The sequence below is a fragment of the Mizuhopecten yessoensis genome, unplaced genomic scaffold (genome assembly GCF_002113885.1).
Source record: "Mizuhopecten yessoensis strain PY_sf001 unplaced genomic scaffold, ASM211388v2 scaffold11045, whole genome shotgun sequence".
NCBI classification, from domain to species: Eukaryota; Metazoa; Mollusca; class Bivalvia; order Pectinida; family Pectinidae; genus Mizuhopecten; species Mizuhopecten yessoensis.
In genome coordinates this window covers 131716-151967 of record NW_018408851.1, presented here as the reverse complement: position 1 = coordinate 151967, position 20252 = coordinate 131716, and the positions used below count along the sequence as shown (strand labels likewise).

At 35.3% G+C, this 20252-nt stretch overlaps 1 protein-coding gene across 3 annotated transcripts in view; it reads right to left on the bottom strand.

Moving 5' to 3' along the window:
* Positions 1–373: 373 nt before the first annotated feature.
* LOC110464958 (GTPase-activating protein and VPS9 domain-containing protein 1-like) overlaps positions 374–20252 on the bottom strand; it is a 43717-nt gene continuing 23838 nt past the window's right edge. Inside the window, exons 10-23 of one of the 3 annotated variants that reach the window (XM_021520466.1) lie at positions 19201–19303; positions 17159–18300; positions 15783–15867; positions 15379–15399; positions 9355–9402; positions 8807–8884; positions 7261–7411; positions 6588–6905; positions 6013–6147; positions 5379–5502; positions 4934–5000; positions 4503–4617; positions 4054–4192; positions 374–1636 (exon numbers count right to left, since the gene is read on the bottom strand). In XM_021520466.1, the coding sequence (XP_021376141.1) occupies positions 1361–1636; positions 4054–4192; positions 4503–4617; positions 4934–5000; positions 5379–5502; positions 6013–6147; positions 6588–6905; positions 7261–7411; positions 8807–8884; positions 9355–9402; positions 15379–15399; positions 15783–15867; positions 17159–18300; positions 19201–19303 (2802 nt within the window). In that variant the 3' untranslated portion in view covers positions 374–1360. Of the gene's footprint in view, positions 1637–4053; positions 4193–4502; positions 4618–4933; positions 5001–5378; positions 5503–6012; positions 6148–6587; positions 6906–7260; positions 7412–8806; positions 8885–9354; positions 9403–13158; positions 13183–15378; positions 15400–15782; positions 15868–17158; positions 18301–19200; positions 19304–20252 lie in introns of all 3 variants that reach the window. The other 2 variants (XM_021520465.1, XM_021520467.1) reach the window with 2 other exon arrangements.

Here is a 20252-nt window from a genome sequence, read left to right as displayed (position 1 = left end):
ATTATTATGAACTTTTAGTTAAACATATGCAAAATGCGACACTCCCAGGTATTTAGTCAATAACGTGAAATTTAATAATTGAACCATTCTCTTGAAAATGATTGGAATTAGTATTGTTTTCACACAGGAGGATATTACTAGTTGGATATCCAAAAGGTAGGCATTAATGTTCGTCATATGTTTGCTTCTTTCCAGGCCTTTTTTTTGCAGGGGAGGAGGGGTAAGGGATTGTGCATTAGATATTTTTATTGGTCGCATTTAACTTCTATTTCCACTTTTCTTAGATAAATGATATCTTAGATGTGTCCTTTTTCAATTTTATTCAACTGATCTGATACAAAATGTTGGTAAAAAATCTTGAAAGTGTTGCTCAAAACCAGAAAAAAAAGAAAAAAAACCTCAATTGAAAGCTTTTTAACTTGCACCGTCAGCTTTAATATGAATATTTGTCTCCTCCTTAAAGTGTTTTAGTTCTTACTTCATTCTACATCTATTTACATCCAAGTTTGTACTGGCGATGTGGTAGCTGTTGATCAGAACATATTAGTATTACCATAAAAAAATGTTCTAAACAACATATCTCCAAACATTGATAACACTACAATATGAACTGCAAGGTTGAAATAATGATACTTTCCGTCATCCAAAAATAACAGGGCAAATATAAATGTCTGCATAGGGACGGCATATTAAGTTGCGTCATACTGAAACACAGTTTGATAACAAAGTCTTGTGTCCACAACTTAATAATGATGAATTAACTATGTATCAGGTAAAAAAAATACAACTAAAGATTCCCGGTTTATTCAAAAAATATAAAAATCCCAACAAATTGCATGTTTTCTTACTTTTTCAACAACAACCCAAATTCTGCTTTTGTCACAATGGTAAATACACAACAAAAGTGAATTTAAACCAGCAGCAGAAAGCTATTAATGCTAATCTATAGTCAGTAATCTTTTGAACAGAATAACTCAAAAGGTAGTATCATCCCTGTCGAAAGTAAAAATTTCTAGGACAAAAATTAAAAGTTGTAAAATATATGAATTATCATAAAACAAATGGCATAGCCCAACAAGTAAGCTAAGGTCAACAAACTGTTACCAGAATACCAGAACTAAAGTTTTTGCAAAAAAAAAGACGAACTTCTTCTATAGAACTCTATATTAACATAGATATATAATCACAATACACAAGTGTACCTAAAGTAAACTTTGTATTTGATAACTATGAAAACAAACCTTGGTACAACATTTTTGAAACCTTAAACATTGAGAGATTTAAGATTCATAACAGTGCATGGCCTAAAGGATATGTGATGATAAATTCTTAAATAGTTTACTACATTAAAAAGATAAAACTATTCTGAAGAGTATTCCATATTTTTTATGAATTCAACTGCTGATGAGAACTGCATCCACCAATACTGTTCTTCGCCAGACAGCCGGTCCCCATAGAAGCTATTGACAAACTGTATGGTAGACAACATACAAGGAGGGTTTGCCTTGATCACAACATATATCATAACTGGCATAAAGTCATCAGCCGCTGGAACGGACTTCTCATTAGCCATACTTAACAAGTTCATGATGGTGGCCGCACATCTCTGTACAGACTGCAGCTTGTCTTTAGGCGTCTGGAAAAAAAAGCATCAACATTTATTTTGGCATTTTAAATCAGTACAAGAGGTCCATTGGACCTGTATCGCTCACCTGGTTTTATATTTAAGTCATTACAACTGAATGCATTAGTACATCTTTATCTGAAATTTCCTCAAATCCAGACAAGATCTATATCTGACTTTCAACTAATCTGGGGCCTCCATTGAGTTGCCAAGTTAACAGATTTTGAAATAAGTAATATGTCATATTACAGGGTGTAATTAGACAATACTTAAATTTTCATTCAACTATAAGCTTTTATAAACCTAGAAACCAACTTTTAACAATTTATGAAAACTACACCATACAATATGATAATCTAGCTGTACCATTTCTTAGGACCGCAGGGGTCCAATCAACCTCATTCAATTAAGAAATGTCTGTTCTTCCTCAATAATGTTTTTGACCAAATTTTGTACAATCTACTTAGGCAATTAGGGGGTATTAGCATCTTTAAACAAAATATTAGATAATTTTCCTGTTTGGGGCCCGGTCTTCCTAGCCCCAGGGGTCGAACCAATCTCATTTATTTAAGAAATGATTGCCCTCCCCCAATGAAGTTTCAGAGCAAATTTGGTTGAAATCTTCTCTGGTGTTTAGGAGGAGATGCATTTTAAAGCAAATTTAGCTAAGTTCCCCTTCAGGGCCCTGCCCCCATGGCCTCAGGGGTAGAAACCAACCTCATATATTTAAGAAGTGATTGCCCTCCCCTAGTGATGTTTTCACTAAATTTGGTTGAAATCTTCTCTGGCGTTTAGGAGGAGATGCGTTTTAAAGCAAATTTAGCTAAGTTCCCCTTCAGGGCCCCGCCCCCCTGGCCTCAGGGGTCAAACCAACCTCATTTGTTTAAGAAATGATTGCCCTCCCTAGGTGATGCTTCAGACTAAATTTGTTTGAAATTCTCCTAGGTGTTTAGGAGGAGATAGGTTTTAAAGAAAAAGTTGACGACAGACAACGACGGACGACGACGGAGGAAGGACGCTGCGCCACGGCATAAGCTCACTTGCCCTTCAAGCAGGTGAGCTAAAAACTTGTTCATTTTGGCATTTTAAATCCACCAAACAACAATGATGAGTTGCTTTTGGAATTTAGAATCAAAGTTAAAAACAAACATTTTGAGAAAATAACAAGAGGCCCATGGGCCTTAACGGTCACCTGAGTCAAACAGTATTTATTTTTGCTGTTAAAGTATGTACCAATTTGAGAACAAAATAGTAAAGTATAACGTTAACTTAAGTTTGTCAAGACCATAAGCTGATCATTCCTAGACCAAGTTTCAGTTAAATCGGCCTATTAGAACTTGTTTTTAAGTTAGAAATAGATTTTTCAAAATGGCGGCCGTGGCAGCCAAATTGGATTTCTGATCGACCTGAATAATAACAACACTTGGTCAGGGAGATGTCAGTAACCTTCCAATGAAATATTAATGAAATCCCTTTGCCAGTATTTCAGCTTAAGTTGAATATATAAAATATTATTGGACGACGCACGATGCATGACGACAGACGAAGATGGATAGCAATAGGTCACTTTAGCTAAAGCTCAGATGACCTAAAAAGTAATTCAGCTTTTATTCATTTTATGAAAATGGTTCTGAAGAATAAGGAACATTGAAGTGGCCACTGATAAGGCCACTCTCCCTTCAAATGTATCTATATCTGGAAATCCTAGCTCTTACCATACTTCCTTCCACTCTCCCTTCAAATGTATCTATATCTGGAATAGCTTTTATCATACTTCCTTCCTTCAACTGTATCTATATCTGAAATAGCTCTTACCATACTTCCTTCCACTCTCCCTTCAAATGTATCTATATCTGGAATAGCTCTTACCATACTTCCTTCCTTCAAATGTATCTATGTCTGGAATAGCTCTTATCATACTTTCTTAATACCATTTTAACAAATGAAATATACAACTATATTATTGTTCTATCAAAGTTTTATTTTCTACACGAACAATGTACGCCTTATACGTGTCGCAATGTTTTAAGACGGACTGGTCCCTATGTCAAGCTATGACATAACCTTCCATAGAGAGTCATAGCTTAGCAAAGGGACCAGTTGGTCGTGAAACGTTGGGACACGTTAAGTACGTGAAATGTTTGTGTAGAAAGTAAAACTTTGATATACATATTTCTTAACAGATGAATCTAAATTCAAATCTTCACAAAAGAATTTTTGAAGCATGAAAACAAAACTTGGTAAAAATTACTAATGAACATTAGGCAAATTACAATGCAAGTATTACAATCCAAGTATTGTATTACAATGCAAGTATTACAATGCAAGGCTGCTCAAAATAAGCAATCACAGGTTAAATGTCAGTTTTATAGATTAGATGTTTCTTACAATTTTACTTTTCATTAAATATGATGACATTTTGGCCCTACCTTGTATGCATTTAACATGTAGATTTCCCTCTGAGCTGCTGTCCAGGGACACTCAAAATGGTACATCCTCGGGATACCAAGGTCCTTGTGGGTCGGCGTGATTACCTGGCTCAGCATCTTGATATGTTTGTGCAGAATTCTGAAATAACCACAGTTCAAAATTTACGTCCGACATCTTTTAGCTCATTCAGAAGTTTCGCACCATACAAAACCTGTACATAACAACTTTGAAACTTACATGTATGACGTATTGAATTTACCAGTAATAGTTGTATAAAAAGTGTTTTCCATAGGTTTACTATTAAGTCATGCTTTAATTGCTTTTATTCCCTGTTTATTGGATTTTCACATTATTATCAAAAGATGATGCTTTGATGTTGGTTCACACAAAACATCTTATTTATTAACATGACAATGCCAATAGCTGGTACGGGTCAGGTTACACTCACTGGTCCCGCATGATATCCCCGTCCCCGTTAGGAAACATGGCATGAGTGTAGATACGACTCATGATATAACGTTCCATTACGACTCGAGCATCCTCCATCTGATTGTCATTGGAAGCTGGAACATAAATTCAACATGAAACATCCTAACCAAACTATTACAGCAGGGAAATCTTAATATGCACAAGATTGCTTACTGATAAGTTGCATAGAATTCTGAGGACCTAGCCTGAATTTGCTTTAGAAAAACACAATTATACTCCGGCCACTTAAATCTATTAAAACAGTTGCCCATTATAATAATTCATTAAAGACATGGTTTAAAGACATTTACTCTGTCAGGTCTGATCAAACGGTGAAATATATGATTCTAGACAGTTTTGTGTGTATTGATAAAGATACATGTTATATCAGTGGGTGGGTGTTTATCTTACCTTGCCAGATTGGGTCCTGGTTCATGTTCTGGTACAGGTACTGAAGGAACTGTTCTACAAAGTCAGTCTGGAAGAGAATCATTGTATGTGAAAAATAAACTTTTGATCTTCTTGTACAACATCCAGACATTATTTTCCTCATAATTTTACCACAGAAATGAACAGGTATAATATTATACATAAAACGTGTAGGCAAATGAAAATTAAAACTGTTGCAAACACACTGAACATTGCTATTTAACGTAAGAGAAATCTTAATTTTTTCATCGGTGCACAAATTAGGCAGGAATTTTACAGTATCGTTACTTGCATTTAACAAGTGAAACACTATTTCTACTATAAAATAATAAAAATAAAACTCTTTACCAAGCAATCCTAATTTTTTAGTTCATGAAAAAGATGATAATGGTCCGATTGAATTTGCCTTTTTTCATTTTCAATATACCTTTTCATCTGGAACGCTTAGCTTCTGAAAGTCTGATATAAATTTCATGACACTAGTTTCCCTCTTCTCAATAAACATACGGACAAGCACACTGGTTAGGTGCCGATTGCAAACTTCCTTATACCTGTAACACAGAGTTTAAATTTGTATTTTGATCACACCTATCTTCTTACTTGCAACACATTTTTTCATCTTTAATAAGTTTTTCTTGCCTTTAAGTCAAGTTTAAATACATTTACCTGGTATAAATATAGATAAAATACCAAGAACTGCTTTGGTCACTTCATTTTCTATTCTGAATATGAAAGCCGAAAGACAAAAATGGCCATACTTTTGTAGTGAGAGTGGATTGTACAAACGGTGCATATATAGATATAGTCACCCAATATGTATATCATGGAAGAGAAAAGAAAATATCCCGGAGAGGTAAAATTTTGATGTAAAATGGCTTACTAGGTTCTGCACTTCAGAAATATGTGTATCACCCCAAGAAATTAAAAGTTGTTTTTTTCGCTGTGGTTATGGTTGATTCTGTCTCTCTGACAATTTTGAGTTATAAATATGACCATGACACAGAAGAACAGGACCTGGATGAGAATAATGGGTTTATGTGTGATGTTTCAGTAAACTGTACCTGCTGACCCTGTTGAGAAGACGTGTGACGTGTGAGAGAGTGGACAGAAGGCCTTGTCTACAGCGAATCAGGTAGGACACATACGCAGACCGACTGTGGTACTCGTCCTGTAGGGACCGCACCAACTTCTTCAGACTGAAATATATTTACAATGTCTTTATAGGGTTGCTTTGTCATCTTAGAGGCAATACTTTGATTCAGTTACCAGATGAGTGTTTCTCTTTCCTTTTTAAGAATTTTACTTACCACATAAAACATCATTAATAATGATTATATTGAACCAAAAGTCCTAATAGCCAAAATTTATGAGTGTGATATTCATGAGAATTTGTTGTTGGGGGGCAAAATATCACTACATTATGAGTAGCAATCTGCATTACTGAAGTTGGTTTACAGCATGCTGTGATGTAGTAAACTTTTTGAGTATGAACAATTCCATTTTGACAACAAAAAGAACAAAAAATAGGACTGATCTCTGGTTTCATCATATTTCACATCAGAACAAGATACTGATTCATTACAAAATCAAAACCAATGGTCCATCAGGTTGGGTCCATGTCTTTATGCAGGCTTACCCATCGTTATCAAACATTCGGACACAGCGAATGGCCTCGTGAAGCTGTGCTATCAGGTCCTTATTCTGTAGGTTTATTGCCTCGGCCAGCTGAGCTCGAAGGAGTCTCACTAGCTCATTATCCTTCCTGTTGTTGTCTCCCCGCAATCCTGCCACACCCCCAAAGGTCAGGTCCAAGGGTGTGTAACCCACCTGGAACTCAGCAGAACTCAGCACAATTCGAAGCTTGCGTTTGGCATCAATGAATGCAAAGCAATTCTCCAGATTGTTCGGATCATAATGAGGCGAGTCTGTCATGTCCTCATCCCGAATAGAGAATCTGGAATGAGACAGAAAATATGTAGGTAGAGCCAGAAAGAGAGTGTGTTTGGTTTGATAACAAACAACACTGAGCATTTATGTCATGAAGGTAGACAACCATAAAAAGTCTGGAGAGTGCAGCAGTGATTGAAAGGCTATTCATTTGCCAGTCGGTCCGTTAATCAAAGAATGTTCTAGGAAAACACAAACTTGTAACGTGTTGCTCTCCGTGCATTATATAATAAGAAGATGCAGTGAGAATGTAAACATAATGAAGATACACTGTATTCGCGATAAACTTCTTTCTTGAACTGTTTGTGAAAACCTTTTTCTTAAAATGTTTGATGTATCTTTATGAAAATTAAATTCTAAACCTTTTTTCCTTGATAGGGTTGTTGCTGAATGCCACAGTTGACGGGACAACATCCACTGAGCTTCCTGTAGCCCCACCAGACTCATTACTCTGGGATGACAAAATCCCCTGTGGCTTTTTCCTGTACTTGGCCAATATGTCATCTGTGCTCTCTAAATAATGAATAAAACATTGTTATCATCAATTCATCCTTCCTCAGTTAACCAAAAAGTTCCATAGCTTTTGATAGCATTTCAATCATCTGGTCAGTGCTAGCAGGCCTGTAGTCCGAATTATTCTGACGTTTTATCGACTTTTTTCATATCGGTCTGTCGTCGATTAACGTCATAACTCCGGCCCTCTATAATATGCGGGAAATATGCGCACCGCGCCCGGAGCGCACTTCAAACTGATATTTTAGAACCAAATTGTCACTTTCACACACATTACAAAAATTATTTTCCAACGTTTTCTATACCAACCCATGGTTTTAATGGAAATTAGGCCATGAGCAATGTCACATGACTTGACGAGATCTCGCGTTACCGAAGGTATTTCCCAACGTTATGATGTAGGCTGGCGAGATTTTAGTCACGTGGCATTAGAAGGCGGGGCTATCAAAAAACTAGAGTAAAACAGAGTAAGTTTGAAAAAATATGTTTTTAGTGATTGTATTGGTTGTTTGAGGCATGTTATGTATGTTCATCTTGTGCATAAAGAATAGATTTCCATTAAAAACATTGGTTGGTATAGAAAACGTTGGAAAATACTTTTTGTAATGTGTGTGAAAGTGACAATTTGTTTCTAAAATATCAGTTTGAAGTGCGCTCCGGGCGCGGTGCGCATATTTCCCGCATATTATAGAGGGCCGGAGTTCTGACGTTAATCGACAACAGACCGATATGAAAAAAGTCGATAAAAAGTCAGAATAATTTGGACTAGCAGGCCTGGGTCCGAATCCTGATCATTATAGTAATCAAAATGTGTCAAGCCTTTGAAAGCAGTCTATATTGTTCAGATTTTACTTTTCTGCCTTAATCAACAAACATGTCCACACTTTGTCAGGAAAACATTTTTTCTGTCTCGTATACCCTAAACACTAAACGCATGACATACTAAATAGAATGTATTTCCACAGTTGCTGCCAATGTTCAAACAATTATCCTGGCATTTTGTTCCACTATCTGACACACAAAACAGAGCAGTTGAATATGTCTTACTGAATACATGGGTCCTGTTCGTTTATGCGGAACAACCGGTTTGTCTGTTTTTAAATTTAACATTTTCAGCTTTGTCAAGGCTCTCCTGAAAGCACTATCAGATTACTAGGTCCGACCTTATTTCATAAACGAACAAGTCTGGTCCAACTGGTTCAAACATTTGGATTGCGATAATTGAAAGTGACCATGGTCAACACAACAATACGAGTCAACAGTATGTAAAGGGAGGGAACTATTGATAATGTTTCAGTTTTCAAATTTACAAGCAAAGACTATAACAAATTAAATGCTCATGGATCATTAGAGTAGTGTAGATAAGGAGTGGAATGATGCAGATGTTGTACTGACCGTCCTTAAAGCTGTTCTCCAGGGAAGACTTGGATCCATCGCCTTGTCCGTTACTGACCACAGAACTGTTTAAGTCATCTGTACAGATACAATCAAAAACTGTCTTACTAAAAATTCATTTTTCTTGAGTTTCATGTTTACATTTGATTCTTGTTTAAGGTTATTCCAAGAGTAAATTGTTTGGGGCAGAGGCAACCATCAACAGTTTATATTTTTACAAATTTACAATTTTAGACACAACAAAAATTATCAATTTTAAGAGCATCCTTGCCACCACTCCCATCACAAACTTTCACCTTCAAATACATATCTATAATGATTTGCAATTACTTGAACCCAAAAGAGTATTCATAATCACAGAGAGAGAAATTAGAAATAATTATTATATTATTGGATCTAACTTAGTGTATATAAATATATTGAAACCATATCAAGCAACATACATAACCGACTTAAGTATCCTATAAAACAGGAAGCAGATATTAGACAATGTCCATTCTATATCTCAATCATTCGAACTTGGTAAAAACACATCAAATAATACTTACTAGGATCTTCTCGAGATGACTCATGCTTGTTGCCTTTTCTCTTTATACCTAAAAGTTAATCATGTTACATATACAAAAAGTTAGAATCATTTAAGGATTGACCTTCATTTTGACTGCGTATACGGTAGTATGAACGCAGTTGGCAACGAACATATTTAACGCGCTCCATAAAGAATATGTTCGTTGCCAACTGCGTTCATACTACCGTATACGCAGTCAAAATGAAGGTCAATTCTTATATTTACATATTTTCGTACTATGATGGTACACTCAGAATAAAGCTAACTCCAATACATTTGCTTTTATAATGGTACAAAACCTCCGTAACGTGCGTAAATCCAAACAAATGAACAGCCTACAGCCTGCGAGCAGCGATGGATCTCCAATGTTACCATTATGACGTCACAATGTAAGTTACGTCATCAATAGGAAACAATGGATTCCAAGGAATCTCACTGCGTATATGGTAATGTATACGCAGTCACGGTTTACACAGCTTCAATGGGAGCGAATGTAAATATACGACAATGACTGCTTGGACAGCTTACACTGTAATTCCTGTATCTCCTAGGTTACACTGTTACCCTATATCTCCTTGGTAACATTGGAAGTCCCATACATCTCCGTTTTTGACTAGTACCATTCAATATTTTGTTGGTTTTATGGAAAATTTTAGCATGTTTTAAAAAGAAAACCAAAAAACATCATAATAAATAAATAACATATTAACAAACATTTATTTAAAGCAATTCCACTATTTCAAACTCCTGTGAACTTCACAGGAAAAATGCTACAGCACAGAAATGTACAGAAATACTAAAGGGATAGAAACCTTTGTCCAACTCTGATGAACATAGGGTAAAACGTTTGATACACATCCTGCTTGTATAAACCACCCTACTTACAGCTAAAACTCCTATTTTGCATTTCCTTTATTTGTCTTCATCAATACACGTTGACCAATCCCTCTATAATGGGACACAGGCAATGGTGACAGCAAAACAAGATATTCCTGTATTGTTTTTCTGCTACCATGAATAAAAGAAACAAAACCATGGGGAAAGATCTGGGAAAAAGCCAGGGGAGCAAGAAATGTGTAACCACTAGCCAAGTAATCTATTTTAACAACAGAGGTTACACCTACCAAAATAAACTATATACATCAGTTGACAAGTACATCTAAACCAAACTTAATCTCAACCATAGAGTTTTCAGAGCTTTTCTTTGTATCACTATTAACATTTATGCTTCAAACATTTTATAACAAACTCCCTTCTTTGTGAGCATCATACCTTTTTTACGAAGATTTTTTTTCTTTAATTTAAAAAAAAAAGGAGGAGTAATTAGTTAATTGATGATTACCGTAACGATTATAATAATGAAAATATATATTATATTGTAACTAAGTCTACAAGGTTTCGGTAATACATGTTCATGTATATGATAGATCATACTCATGTCAGGATTATAAATATAGTTAAATATATGATGTTTATATATTAAATGTTATATATTCATACATCTACCAGTCCCAGAGTGAAAACAAAGAAAAGTTTTGATAATAATAAAACATGAGTATGTCTAAATTTTAATCATGCAAATGTGTGTTAAGATTTTTCATCATAAAGATGCAAATATCATATATATATATACTATACAGACAGTAATGATATAGAACAGTAGTGAAAATGTAGCACGTCAAAGTTTCAATACAACACAGATTCATGTGACAAAAATACAGCTTGTATTGTTGGGGACTGTTGGGGATGTCAAGCAGGACCTAAATACAAAGGACAGGAAATAAAACCAACCAAATATGTGCTACAAAACTTCTACTGAATTTTGTGAATTTATAGAATACAATGCACACACACTGTTACAAAACGTTAACCTACATCTACATGTACTACCCCACTTCCTTTACAATATAAAATAACCTATCTGAATATTGTTCGGTACAAATAGAAATGGCTATTTATTCACACAAAAAACTTGAGTGTAACTTGTAGTTTCTGTGTAGCATTTTCTTTTTGTGCTTCAGATAAATGGCAGACTCAAGGGTTTTGAGTTATTTCTATCCCTATCCCTTTTACATTTGGGTGACACTGTGATCGCTAATTTTTAAATAGTGCACTATATTTACAGAAGGGTATATTTCACCTTACATATTACCTGTATTTTGTTTAGGGTTATATTTCTCTTAAAATGCATACATGTTTTCATTGTGTAACTTTCAAATGTGTCATCAGGTTAAGTTACCAAATTATTGTTCACAATAGACATTTAACTCATTTACGGTCACCCCTACATATCTAAACTGGACTTACCCAGTCTTTGATTTGGTAAGGTCCAAATGTGACTTTAAGGGTGAATTGGTTAAAAGGTTCCTAATTGTGGAGCTCTTTTGGGAAGGAGTTACGATAGATTACAAATATTGTTTTATATTTACAATTGCCACTGTTTCTGAATCGATAACGTAAGTGTAGGCAAGTCTGTTTATTTCTCAATAACTTGAGTGTAGAACGTGACCCAGTTCACCGCGTATGGATATATGTAAATATGGGCAGACTTCTTTCCGAAAACCTCGTGTCAATGTTTACAAACGCTAGCATTTAGACTACCGTGCGTTCGAGACACCAAATGATGTTGGGTTCAAGACAAGACAGATCATGTTCATGGTCATAACAATAAAGCTAGTGTCAGAAGCTACAGTCACGATTGTTCGTCGATACAAAACCGCTCCACCAGCTCCACCAGCTCCACCAGCTCCACTCTCTCATCTATGAGTGTCAGCACAGAAACGATGGCTATCGTTCCTAGAAATGTAGGTCAAATTTCTCGTCTCCCAAATGTTACATCAACAGTCACTTGGTAGTCAAACGATTTATACACATCATACAGTGTACATGTCATCTGTACAAACCTCTGGTTTGCTTACAAACAGCAATTTCAATAACTGCACATTCAACTTCCACCAAGCCTGGGCTCGTCACTATTGCTCGACGACATGGTAGCACTCTCTTATTCCCGCCTTTGGGCGCATCACTTTTAAAAAATGTACGTCCGTGGTCTTAGTATGTTCTGCTAAGTATTTACCCTAGTACCTCAATTTCATACAAATATAAAATTATTTATTCCATTACCTACTAATACAATTATGAAGATATTGTATGAAGTTAAATATGGATATTTTATGTGAATAAAAATATTGAAATGGAGGAACTTTTTTCATTTTTTGTCACGGATAAAGTGGGCGGGGTTTAGCTGTCTGTCAATGGCTTTTGCGAATGGCTGTTTCGCATGAATAAACATGACGTCAAAATAATTTTGAACGCAGATTACACTAGGTAAATGCTTGCATCCACCTCTTTTAATGGTATTATTGGTAAAAGAAAATATTGTGAATATAAGGATTAACCTTTTATTTTGTTTCGTCTATGAGATAATAAATCCAATGGAGCAGTCGGTAAATTGTTCGTAAAGGCACAATTTACCTCGTGTTCCATTGGATTTATTATCTCATAAACAAAATAAAAGGTTAATCCTTAAAAAGTTGAATGTCAATTTTTCACAGATCACTACACATACCAGTACATACTAGTTACAAAGATATGTTGTATACCGAAAACAATTTTACGTAGTTTAAATTTTGTCAAGCTGTGCCTTGGAATAAATCATAATAAATTGTGTTATTTATAACCACAACATAAATATAAAAGGTCTACAGTTACATCTATCAATTAAAGGACTCCAAGCTCCATGCAGGGATGAAAAACAAAACAGGATCACAAAGTAGAGATTTACCTTCCACACCATACACAGAGCGTACTGTCAAAAGGTAGGGAAAAAAGTAGACAAAATTACTGGGGACTTGAATATCCACAACTGGGACAGCGTCTTCATCTATGTTTGAATTTGAATTTTAAATGAAGATCAATTTCAAGTGACAATTTTTTTTTGTCCTATGTTTTAATGTTTTATATGATAATTTGGTTTAAAATCATGATTTGTTTTTGTTTTCATGTCTGGTTTCACATTTGCTTTCTTCTTCAATTAATAATTGCAGTATGATGTAGTGTGATCATAATACAAGTGGAAATCAATTACTTAAAAATATCAACAAGGTTCATTTAATTATTCCCACTATTTATATGGAAAACAAGATGAAAATAATATAAATATTATAAGTTGTAGCCTATATTACTCTCCTGAACATATTCACTAGCTTAAGTCTTACAAGATATCATGGTAAACATGAATGGCAAATTTCCATTTTCATCCACTTATACTATCTATGTTTTATATTATAAATCATCATGACCATTGCCAAAGACAAGCTATTTAAAGATACCTTGTGAGTAGTACTCCACATACAGTTGAATATCATAAAAAAGCACTCCACATACATTTGAATCATAAAATTAGTAACAAGAGGCCCAATAGGTCTGCATCGCTCACCTTGTATAAATCTCACACTTGTTACCTTAAAAGTGATCTAAAGTAAAGCTATAGGCAGAAAAATCAGTACTTTTGACTATAAATCATTCAAAAGAACCTATTAAAAGTACCTGTTACAATATTTGACCCATGACCTTGAAAGTCCAACAAGGTCATTACAATGAACAAACTTTATAGCCTTTTATCTCAGGATGCAACTTTCCAAATATCACTACCCTTGATCTTTTCTTTATTGAGATTAGGTCATTTAAAGGTTTATACATATTTGACCAAATGTGACCTTGAAAGTAAGTCAAGATCACTCAAATGAACAAGCTTGATAGCCCTTCATCCAAGCATGCTACTGGCCAAATATCAACATCCTGGGCCTCATGGTTATTCAGAAGAAGTCGTTTGAAGATGTTAAATAAATTTGACCCATGTGACCTTGAATATGGGTGAAGGTCATTCATTTGAACAAACTTGGAAGCTCTTTTCCTAACATGCTACTGACCAGATATCAACATTCCAGGCCTTATGGATATTCAAAAGGAGTAGTTTAAAGAACTTAAACATATGTGACCCCTGTGACCCTGAATATATGTCAAAGTCATTCATTTGAACAAAGTTTGAATTGTTTTATCCCAGCAAGTTACTGGCCAAATATCAACACCTTATTCCTTCTGGTTATTCAGGAGAAGTCATTTAAAGATTTTAAACATATTTGACCCCTGTGACCTTGAATTGAAGTCAAGGTCATTCACTTAGACAAATTTGGTAGCCCTTTATCAAAGCAGGCTTCTTGCCAAATATCATCATCCTGGTCCTTTTGGTTATTCGTAAGAAGTTTTTTAAAGATCGTAAACATATTTGACCCCTGTGACCTTGAAAATGGGCAAAGGTCATTCATTTGATCAAACTTGGTAGCCCTTCATCCAAGCATGCTTCTTGCCATATATCATCTTCCTGGGCATTTCTGTTACACTGTATTCAAAAGTCATTTGAATGTTTTAAGCATATTTTACCTTTGTGACCTTGAATATATGTCAAGGTTATTCATTTGAACAAACGTGATAGCCCTTTATCAAAGCATACTTTTGCCTAAATATCATTAGTCTAGGCCTTCAGATTATTAAGAAGTCTTTTAAAGATTTTTAACATATTTGACCCTATTGACCATGAATATTTGTCAAGGTCATTCATTTAAACAAACTTTGTAGCCCTTCATCCCAGCATGCTACTGGCCAAATATCAACACCCTAGGCCCTCTGGTTATTCAAAAGAAGTTGTTTAAAGTAAAAAGTTGATGCCAGGCGGACACCGGATGCCAGACGGATGGATGACAGGCAGATAGACGATGGACGACGCACCATGGTATAACATAATAATATCTCATTGTTTTTTGTAACGTTTCAATTATTCTTAATATCTACCGATCATTCTGCATTTGTCTTTAGAAACAGAAACAAAAGTCGAGAGTGAGTTTTAGGACATATCAGGTAATCAGGTAGACTATATATAGCTAGAACTCTTAACATACATAGGTTTACATGCACAGAAAATGTATTAACGTACTGGTATATTTACATTTTTTGCACTGAGTCTTCCCTAAGTAGAAATAATAAAATATTACTAGAGACTCTGAACAGACCTTCTTTTTAAGAATACACCGTATCAACATTTTATATACCATACATAAGGCTGACAGTATCATAATCAGTGTACTTCTATTTCGGTCATCATGTCCACCTAATGTTAACATTTATTGGTACTCAAACCCAAACCTTACAACATTTTGGATACATATTAGCACTTCATAGCATAATACATATCATCAGTACTGTTTGAAAAACTGCATCACATTTCCTCATCAAAATAGGAAACCAAGCAATTTGGTTCCTGAAATTTGTGTGCCTATTGACATTAAAGGATAACATTTCAAGTAGTTTTATGCAATATGTAACCAAAATGCAAGGAAACAAAATACATACCTTTGTTAATTTTTTCTTTAAAAGACTTGAAAAAACCCTTTTTCTTGTCAGGACTTTTGTCATCTTGATCATCGTCTCCATTTTCCTGTAATAATACATTTGTATTGTGCTTAATCAGAGAAACTGACTCTTATTTTTCCAGTGAAAGATTTAAGTCAAACTGTCACGTACATTTTTAAATTTCATAGTCATGTATGACCTAAAGCTGATTTGAAAACACAAACCAAACCAAAAGCTTTCGTATATCAGTAAATTGATTTTCCTTTCTTGCTTATAGCATAAAATTATGGAATAGGACAATTAAATATGGTAAGAAAACCCTGACAACCATCATTTTAATGAAAAAGGTATTTGTGGCATTAGGATTAGATGCATGGTGAGTGAAATTAGCTGTGCTTAGCCCAACAACATCACCAATGCTATGCTAAATGACATATGAAATATGATTACAAATGCAAAATATCTAAATGTTTCCACAATTTTGTTAATAAATTCATGCTACATTTTTCTTAACTTTATCATGCTTTTAATTTCCCACTAATCTAATCCCTAACAAAGCAGCCTTCAGACACCTCTATTTGATCTCTCAGTCAACTTATTTAATCAAAATAAAATAAGACAAGATATCCTTGAAGGATCTTAGCACCCACCATGAAAGGATCTTGATCATATCTACAAAACATTAATAGAATCTTCCCCTACCTTGAGGGTGTTACAGAGAAATCTCCAACCCGAGGATGATGTTTTTTGGTTGTCTAACCCGAGGCTCTGCCAGCCTCGGGTTAGAAAACCCCAAAAAATCACCAAAGGGTTGGAAATTTCTCTGTGACAATGCATCCTCAAGGTAGGGGATGACTATTTCAGTCACAGCTTCACCGACAGTAGTCTGCCATGTTTGTAAATAAAAACACATGTGGGTTATGCAAATCGTCTTTCATTTTTGATGACGTCACAATCACCAATGACGTATTTCAATGACGTCACAATTGAACACGTGCTAATTGGCATGAGGCTATCTCCCCCTAGGGGGTGACAAGCTGATCTTTCCCGGCTAAAATGGGAGACACACCTGTGAAAGGTGGGAGAAGATCTTTTCTCCTTTCTTTGCCCTTCATTTTCCTTACGGGTGTTATTACCCAGTCCAATGTTGGAAATCCTAAACAGGAATTTTGTACATTAACTTAAACCTTATAATGTCATATGAATTTTGCCGATATAGCAAATATTTTTGTAAATAAATTGCATAACTATTTGCAAACTGTTAAAATTAGTAATTCTTATATAATTAGAAATGCTATCAATGAGGGCAGAATTGTCATTAGGGCCAGGGATATTACTAACAAGGGAACAAACATATAAAAAAGGTTGCAGATTACCTTTTCCTCTGACCTCTGTGACATGTTATCAAAGCTGGCAGAGCGAGAGGACTTGGTGAAAGGAGCTCCATCACTGGTATTTCCTGACCCCGAGGAGTGAGAACTTGACACACTGTCTCGCCTCTTCTCTATCACATCCTCCTTGGCTTCATCACCATTCACTGGGCTGCCACCTTCACTGGCTGCTGATGGTGATAACAATTCATGAGCCCCAGTATTAGATACTCTCATCGGCACTGGAATCTTTAGGTCTTTGTTAGCAACTTGTGATGAAGCAGCTTCACTCCGATCAGTAAACTGTATTAGTGGCTCGGCATCCATTTTCTTATCATCGTTGTTCATGTTTGAGAGAGTGCCAATCATCTCCTTAGAGGAGGCACTACAGTGACTCATATCATCCAGTAAGTCACCAGAATCACCAGCTACAACAGGATCAAACATGCTTAATGCAGCAGATAGCCTTCGCGTGTCCACCAGTGTAGTATTTTGTTGTTCTGACAGCTTCACATTTCCCATTTGTTCGGAAAGTATGTCCAAGTCTGTTTGACTATTATTTGAACTTGGTGACCCTTGGTTATTTGTAGCAAATGATGCTTGATCAGTAACAGGACCAGCCCATGACAAAACTTGTTTATGTTTTTGTGAAGGTTTTACTGGAGCAAATCCAGTCAGGTCTAGGCTAGCCTGCTGCTGCTGCTGTGAGTGTCCAAACCCAGCAAACGTGGCCCTCTGCTTTTCCTTGGGTTTAGCACCATTGTACATGGGGTTCCTAAAGGAGAGGGAATCAGCTGAGCAGGCCCGGTCAGACGAGTGACTAGAAGACTTCGGGTCGGGTACAGACAGATAGTTGGATTGCTTACTGTGAGACAACTTAGCTTGATGGCCACGGCCCTGTTTTACAGGAACATTCAGTTTATTATGGTCAAAGTGTGAACTTGTGCTCAGTCTCATGGGCATGACTGGGACACCAGGGTCATTATCCTCAAACACACTGTCCGAAGGTGTACTGTTGGACTTAGCAAAAGGATTCTTTTTGCCCCTGGGGCGGGGCTGCGTACTTGGGGTGTAGCTAGCATTGGATGAGGCTCCACCCACTGCACCCATAGGATCCAACTGGTGGTCCTCTGTAGGGCTCTGATGACCTGCAACATACACATGTTAGGCTTATAAACAGGTGTTTGACTACAAATGCATGTATTATTTAAAGTTGTTTTCCAACTAATTTTTAGTACCGTGTATTTCTAAGCATTATTGTCATGCTTCCTGATATTTATTAAATAAACATAATATATTTACACAATATCGGGCAATATCTTTGTATTTTGATACAAAATTACATCTTGTTCTATGTGGAGATATTCTAATTCAACATCTTGGGATTATATGTGCTCCAACATTTACAGTATATGTAAAGCTAAAAATAAATACAAGCTACCTTATACCTGATCAAATGGACTACAACCATATCATGACAGGTGAAAATTAGTCAACTAAAGTACTAGTCTTGCAACTTCTATGATGTTGTGTTTATGTAAGTAACACAAGTACTTAGTTTTGGGCTATTGTGGCATTTATATTTTGTTTTTGATGGTGTTTTTCTAAAGAAATACCTGAACTATTGTAATACCAGAAAAATAACTATGTCACTTTATAAGTTTCCAATGATCATATATTACAGTAAAAAAAAATTCAGAGGCATATTGTATTATCACAAGCAGCAGAAGCTGAAACGAATCTAATTTGATCACACCTATGACATAAATATAATTTTCTTTCTGTATTTCCATATAACCTAGACCTACATCATAACATGGTACTGCATTCTTGCAGGATCACATTTATTTTAAATAAACAGCTACATGTATTGGTAATTTAAAACCTGAGAGAACATGTACTAAAATACCGTTTTAAGTAAAACAGCAGTATTAACCTTACAGCTACCATGTTCACTGGAACCTATTCCAATATTGTTTAATGTTTACTAAGCTGAGATGGTTCCATCATCATAATTTATCAATTACTTTCATTACAGACATATTTACCAGAGGCAAGAGGTGTATCTTCATTTCCAACAGTGTCCTGTATCTCGGGTAAACTCTGTTCACCCGAAATAGAAGCAAGGTCTGTTACACTTCCAACGTCATCCTAAACAAATTGCATGTATAATTAATTTTTCATTGAATTTAACTCTTCAAAATTCGACATTCCAACTAAATACTGTTTTACACGTCATCTCTCATTTAATCTACAGCCATATTTGATGTCATAACTTCCAAAATAGGTCATATAAATATAACCAGCAGGTTAAATCTAACAATATTTGGAATGATAATGGGGGGAATTTTGATGTCCTTACTTCATGAAATTTACAGTTCCATTGTACAGCTTCTATATAAACAGACCAACTCAAAACATTGTTATGAAATTAAAGAATAACATGAAGAACTGAGGCAAATTAATGTTTTCCAAATGGAGGCTGTTCTGGTCTTTCCATGATACTGTTTTAAAGTGATGCAGTAAAACATGTTGTGATGTCAAATTCAAAGAACTTCGATGGGAATTTCCCAAAGATTTTCAAGTGACATATGGAAATGGTAACCATAGAAACAGCAACCTTGTTCTAGTAAAAATGGCTGTTCTACCATTTTGTTTTGTTAACAGTTTGTTTAAGGTGGCTCCACACTTTCGCAATTAACCAGCAAAATTCGTTGAAACTTTCATATAATTGTTATGCAACTATGTCGAGTTGATTTTATGAAAATCTAAACATTCCGATAGTTTGGGGAATTTTTTGGAAAAAATACCAAAAAATTGAATTTTCGTCAATTCTAATATTTTCCGTTTTTTTTTTGTGTGTGGCATTGTTCGGAACAATAACAACAATAATAAAATGAAAAGAAGCATTTCTAATTAACCCTACAAATATTTTATTTATCGCAAAATATGTAACACATGTAACACAAAGTGTTTCTTATTGAATTTGTACGGATAAAAGTGATTATCTACAAGCTAAAAGCACCCAGGACACAAAGTTCTATACATATAGAGTGGGAAATTGAACAAAATATACACAATGGCTTTATAATTAATTTAT